Consider the following 6886-nt stretch of genomic DNA (forward strand, 5'->3'; position numbering starts at 1 on the left):
GAATTTCTTCAAAAAAATGAAAGCTCTCAAAAGACGAAGAATTGTTTGGTAAGAGACGGGGCCAATTCCAAGGACATCAAGAACCCTCAATGATTCTCATGTCCACTAAAACCCCTAACAAAAGAATTAAAGTGAAATTTCTATACTAATAATAATAATCTTTGATCTTGAAAACGAAACATAAAATAAATTTTTGAAAGTTCCTAGAAAGATATGAACTCCAATAAAATGTTCGATGACGGTTTCCCAATGAGGTCAAGAGCTTGACAAGAATTAGAATGATTAACACTTCAGCTCCAAGTGTTTGGATTGGAAGTGTAGCTTAAACATGTCATGAAATTAACCTAATACACTTTTATAAGAATAAAAATCTAGAAGCGTTATGGATTAGATTTATTCCTCTAGCTTTAACTTACATCACTATCTTATCGTACATGTGGTGGGGGATTATGTTCTCATTCAGAATTGATATTTTGTCTTTCCCTTCACAAATACCCAAATATAAGGGTATCTTCAAACTCTAAATAAAATATATGTCACATTACAAACCACACTTTTTTCAAACTCCATGTTTTATCAATTAACCAAACAATCGCATCACATCACAATACAAATTTCCAAGCGATACAGTGTGTAAGCGATTCGTTGATCCATTCAAGTTGTAAATGTGAAGCCAAATGGAAGGAGAATCAATCCAGAAGAGAATATGAATAAATATAAATTAAATGCCATCCGTAACATCACAGTACATTATACAACCAATAAAATCCAAGTCGTGTTCTAGTTAGAGACTCCCAGCAATCAAATGACGTGAGAGTTGGGGCCGTGTTATTATTACCCATCAATTTCTCCTCGCTGTATTGGAATTTTCGAAACATGTTTTGATTGACCGTTGAAGGCGCACAATATTTTAGGGTTTCACCGCTCTACAGAACTCTCCAGCAACTCCTTCCAGAAGAACTTCCTCGATTTTCCGACACACACGTGGTACATATCCAACGGTGATCTACTTCCGCAGCGAACTTTCAGCACGACGCGTTGCATGGAAACCGGAAATCGCCATGCAACTTGCGACGTAAACGTGACGCCCACGCTCACGTCTCTTTGAATCCTGAATTTGCGTTCTTCGATTTCTTCGCACAGGGATGCTGTGTTCTTCCAGAACACACCCATCATACGTCCGCGTAATAAAAAAGTAAATAAATTTGACCTGCAATTCGTTAGTCTACACGGCAAGCGACAACGACGGGCAATGCCCTAAATCAGGTCTTAAAATCGCCGTCTGAGCATTTTTCATTGCAACAAACCGGAATTTTTGCATAATGGAGACGACAAACGTAAAGAAGGAAGAAATCTCTATTGGGCGGAGCTTGAACAGCCCTTTTTTAGCCGCTGGTCGTGTTGGGGCCGACGGGAAGATATCCAGAAAGCGCTCTAGGGTTTCCAAGAGGATTCCAACCACTGTTCTTAATACAGATACCTCGAATTTTAAGGCCATGGTGCAGCACTTCACTGGAGCGCCTTTTACCAATTCCAGTATTTTTCCTAACCCTAGGCAAGGACTTGAAGGGTTCAATTTCTATATGCCCAACAAATCCATGGCTTCTGATCAGAACAAGTTTGCTTCTTCTTTCAACGTTGCGAGACCACCTTCTGCGCCTTTTGATATTCCTCCTCAGTCTGATATTGGTTCTTCCTTCATCAATTTCTTGCACGAGAGACCGTTGAATTCTGAGGAGCTGCAGAATTATATGACAGATGTGACCACCGGGAGTATGTGGGATGATGTTTTGAGGAGCGATTATCCCTCTGCTTCTCCTTTGTCTACCCATTTTTCATGATGGGTGAGTAGATTTCAATACATGGATAGCATTCAAGATCACTGCCACACACACTGTTCTTCAATTATGGCCATCATCGGAGGGCCCGGTTCATGTAAATAGCAAACTGAATAGTGGATACCATTGTCAGTATGTGTTTTCTTTCCAAGCTGGTTTTCTTATGAACGAGCTGAATTTATTAAAACTTAAAAGCTAGGTATTGTAGATTTCTGTTAATGTAACTAATTCCTCTTGTAACCAGCCATTTCAATATATCTACTGTGATCTATTTTTTTAAATGGCACGGTTTGCAATTATTTTGCACAGATATAAGAGCATTTTTTCAATTTCTTATTTCAAGAATGTTTTTGGTATATTCAATTTAGAATAAGAATAGATTAAAACATTGTAAGAGGGGCCTGCTCGAGTGGGATGGAGCATTCAAATCGTCATCTAGACCTAGACCTAGGACTAGGTCTCGGGTGTAGCATTCAATTCATATCAGGTTTTTCAATTCAAGATACAGGATTATAATGTTAATATTTATTATTTTTAAAGTATTTAGAGTTTTATTGGTTATTTTTTTTGTTATTTATTGTTAAATAAGATTATTTTGTTGAATAATTATAATTATTGTATACTAATTTCTTATTATTTGAAGTGTTCTATTTCTATTGTAAATTTGTTTCGTTTTGATAATGATTATTCAATTTTAGATGATATAGATGTTTGCATTTATAATTGTAAGAGGGAAACTACTTGAGTGAGATAAACCATTCAAACTGTCATCTAGATGCAGGACTACGTTCTGAGGTCTAATATTCAAGTTATCACTAATTTTATATTCATAATATCTTCTTCATTTCAAGATAAGATTATATTGTTAATAGTTATTATCAATAAAATATTGGAATCATGTTGCAACTTTAGTTATATTCTTATTCAAAAATATTGTTTTGTTCAGTAGTTATATTCATGGAATATCAATTTATTATTACTTGATGTGCTAATTTTTTATTTTAAATATTGTTTAGTTTAGTTGATGATTACCCAATTCTAGATGATATTGATGATTGTGCTCATAATAGTTGAGGGGACCAGGTTTAGCAGATGAAGCATTCATACCATCATCTAGATGTAGGAATAGGTATTGAGGTAACATTCAAGTTTCCCCTAGTTTTATGTTCATACAATATTTTTATTTACAGAAGAAGATTATAATGTTAAATGTTATTATCTTTAAGGTCTTAGAATCATGCTTAAGATCTAGTTATATTCAATTTCAATAGTTTTGATTTGTTGAATAATTATAATTATACCATATCAATTTCTTCTTATTTGATGTGTTGTGTTTTTATTGTAACATTTTTTGTCTTTAAATGATGATTACTCAATTCAAATGATATTGATAATTGTATTCATATTTATAAGAAGATACTACTTGAGTGAAATCAAGCATTCAAACCCTCATCTAAATTTAAGACTAATTTTTTCAAAATAAGATTATAAGATTATTACCTTGAAATGATATTGAAACTTCAGTTATAATCTTATTCAATAATATTTTTTGATGACCAGTTATTTTGTCAGCATTAATAATCGGAATAAGTTTGTTTCTTCTTTCACCATTGCGAGACCATCTTCCGCGCCTTTTGATAGTTCTCCTCAATCTGATATTGGTTCTTCTTTCATCAATTTCTTGAACGAGAGACCATTGAATTCTGAGGAGCTGCAGAATTATATGACAGATGTGACCGCCGGGAGTATGTGGGATGGTGTTCTGAGAAGCGATTATCCATCTGCTTTTCCTTTGTCTACTCATGTTTTATAATGGGTGACTGTTTCTCGATAGAGGGATGGGATTCAAGATCATTTCGGCACTAATGGCAATCGTCGGAGGGCAAGTTTCATGTAAATAGCAAACTGAATAGTGGATACCATTGTTAGTATGTGTATTGCTTTCAAGCTGGTTTTTACATGAACGAGATAGATCTATGGAAATTTAAAAGATAGGTATTGTAGATGTCTGTGAAAGTAAATAATTCCTCATTTAACCAGCCATTTCCATATATACTGTGATCTAATTTTTTTAAATGGCACGATTTCCATTTTCATTTTAAGAAACATAGGACAATTAGTTAAAAAAAAATTCAAGAATATTTTTGTTATCTTCATCCATATGTGGTATTCAATTTAGAATAAGAGTAACTTAAATATTGTAAGGTGGGATAAAACATTCATACTATTGTCTAGATGTATGACTAGGTCTTGGGGTGTAGTCATCAAGTCGTTAATTTTATGTTCATTTTGTTTTTTTCTTTTCAAGATAAGATTTTAATGTTAAAACCTATTTTTTCTAAGGTCTTAGAATGATGTTGGGGTTTTAGCTATATTCTTTTTTATTAACATTGTTTTGTTCAGTAGTTATAATCATGGTATATCATTTTCTTATTTTTTAATGTGTTGCATTTTATTATAAATTTTGTCTTGTTTGGATGATGATTTAATTCTCAATTCTAATGATATTGATGCTTGCATTCATAATTGTTAGCGGGGACCTACTTTAGTGCAATTAAGCGTTCATACTATTATCTACAGGTAGGACTAGGTCTTGACGTGTAGCATTCAAGTTTCCACTAGTTTTAGATATGTTAATGATATGAAATTTATTCATTGGTTGTGTTTACTCATGTTGATGAATAGTGAATTTCGTATGTATGAGTTAATTATATGTTTAAACAGATGAATATTGTTTCACTAGTTAAGTAGGGAAAGGACCCTGATCCCTCACAAAGAAAGACAACAAACAACACAACTGAGAAGCAACAGAACATTAACTGACATCACACAACCAAAAGCCAGACAAAAATCTTGAAGGTAACCCACCATTAAGTAAACAAAACCAATAATACTTAAACCCCAACCAACCCAAAAAGGGCTATCTGACCCAAACAACATCATCTAATCATAGATAGTCATAGTACCATGTTTATTAAAGATAAAATAAACATTACGAATAGTCACTAAATAAAAAGTGTGAAGGGGCAAATGAGTGGGAGCGGAAGTTAGAGTTCGAGCATGAATTTGTGTTCTTTAGGTGCTTTGGATGGAGATGATGGAGGGGATGATGTAGAGGTGGATGAGGAGGACGAGGTTTGGTTTGGTGGAAAGATTGTTGCTTTCCCTTGGCTATTTTTCCCTTGTGGTTTCCCTACTCCTTTGTGGGCTCTCATTTGGGGGTTTTTGGTGTTTTATGGGTTCTTTTCTATGTGTTCCTCATTGGTGTTCCTTTGTCCCCGTTGTTGTGTGTGGGTGTTCTACTTTGGGTTTGGTATCAAGGTTGTTTCTTTGTTGCATCTATGGCCTCTATGTTGTTTGGAGGTTTTCTGATTCCCTTGGTAGTCGTCTTTGCTTTGTTCCAGCTCTGCTTTGTGCTTGTTTTGATTAACCATTGTGGGTTGGTATTTTTTGTCATCCCTTTTGCTTGTGAGTAGTCTTATTTTGAAGCTTCTCTATTCCTTGCAATGGACCTCTCATTTTTGTGGTTCCCTGTTATGGGTTTTGTAGTGTTTGCCTCCTTATGGGGATCTCTTTTCTCTGCTCCTTAGAGTTTATTATCTTTTCTTTTGAACAGATCTTTCAGTGTTTAGGCTTTCATTGGCCCTGTGCTTCTTGGTGGTCAAGGAATTGCTAGTAGTTTTCAAGGCCCTGTGTTGGTTGTGGTTTGTTTTTTGTTAGGGTTTTGTTCTCTTAGGGTTGTGCTCATCCCCATTGTTGCCCTATTTTTTTTGGCTCTTCTTTTCTTGTGGGCTTTTGTTGTTCTTGGTTGGGTTCTCCCTGTGTGGCTCCTATTAAGGTGGAATTTTCTTGTGTGGTCTTGGTATGCATCTGGCGCATTTTGCTCTTCTTTCCTTCTTTCACATTTCCTATAGAGGTGGCGGTTATGCCTATGGAGGTGGTGATTTTCTTGGTGAGAGAACCTGGTTGTTTCTCTTTGTGGTCCACTCATGTCTTTGGCTACGAGATTGCGGGGTTGAATCACGGTTTTCTTCTCTAGCTATTAGTCTGCATCTCTTTTGTGCCTATTGAGGTGGTTCCCTTTTCTTTTGAGGTGGAGAGTGGTTTGGATGGTTAGGAGGTAGCTTTAAGTTGGAGATTTTGTGTTGGTTTTAGTCTTGAATGGTTTTGGGAGCCATGTTAAAACCCGTTCTAAAGGTTAAGGGTTCCTTGACTAAACCATTGGTTTCTAGATCGGGCCCATTCCTTGATTTTTCTTACTCTTTGGAAGCCTTTGATACTTGGTGCAAGATGTTTGTGGGTTTCAAGAGTGAACCCTTGATGATAGGGTTAAGGAAGCCTTGTAAAAACCCTTGTTATAGATTAAGGGATCCTTACAAAACCCTTATTTCATTAGTAATATCTCAGGTCTGATTGCTTAGGCCTGGTGGGTGGTTGTGCTTGCACTTTGCTACCCTACTAATGTTTGGCTATTAGTTGGCTATTGGTAGTCTTTGTTTATATTTTTTAGCAACATTCTACTTTTGGGTTATAGATTCCTATGTAATTCTAGATGGTTTCAGGTCCCTTCAAAACCTGGTGCAAGGGGTTTCGGGTACCCTTAAAACCTATTTTTCTCCTAATATAAAATAGACACTAATAAAATATAAAATTTGTCTTAGATATTTTGTAGGCCTCATTAAACAGATTGTTCAGAGAATTAAACTTAGAAATACTATAGCTAATCAACTAAAGCCCTAACAAGCTTCTAATACTACCAAAACTTACCATATTAATAAGCTCCAAGAAGACAACAAAAAGGCACAGAATCCTACACTCTATCATTAACCTCTACATTATTTACTATTTTAGGATATCCCAGATCCTTTCAAGTCTCCTTATCTAGTCCTACCAAACCTCCCGATCCAACTCTTCATCAGTCAACTCCTCCTCTTAAAAGTTACCCTTGTCTTGCTATTTCTTGGCCTTCCTCCTAAGTTTTCTCTACCCAGAGAAAAACCCCATTATAGATTTTCTCATAACTCCATCATTAATGACTTAGAGAGAAC

At 35.5% G+C, this 6886-nt stretch overlaps 1 protein-coding gene and 1 long non-coding RNA gene across 2 annotated transcripts; both read left to right on the forward strand.

Moving 5' to 3' along the window:
* Positions 1–1215: 1215 nt before the first annotated feature.
* LOC131048329 (uncharacterized) lies at positions 1216–2119 on the forward strand. The gene has a single exon (XM_057982242.2). It carries the CDS (start codon positions 1323–1325, stop codon positions 1839–1841), a length of 519 nt encoding a protein of 172 aa, XP_057838225.2. The 5' UTR covers positions 1216–1322; the 3' UTR covers positions 1842–2119.
* A 369-nt stretch (positions 2120–2488) lies between these two features.
* Positions 2489–3877, forward strand: LOC131048330 (uncharacterized). The gene is made up of 2 exons (XR_009106392.2): positions 2489–2975; positions 3399–3877. It is a non-coding gene; the product is annotated as an uncharacterized LOC131048330 (long non-coding RNA).
* The last annotated feature ends 3009 nt before the right edge of the window (positions 3878–6886 follow it).

The sequence above is a fragment of the Cryptomeria japonica genome, chromosome 8 (assembly GCF_030272615.1).
Source record: "Cryptomeria japonica chromosome 8, Sugi_1.0, whole genome shotgun sequence".
Taxonomy (NCBI): Eukaryota; Viridiplantae; Streptophyta; class Pinopsida; order Cupressales; family Cupressaceae; genus Cryptomeria; species Cryptomeria japonica.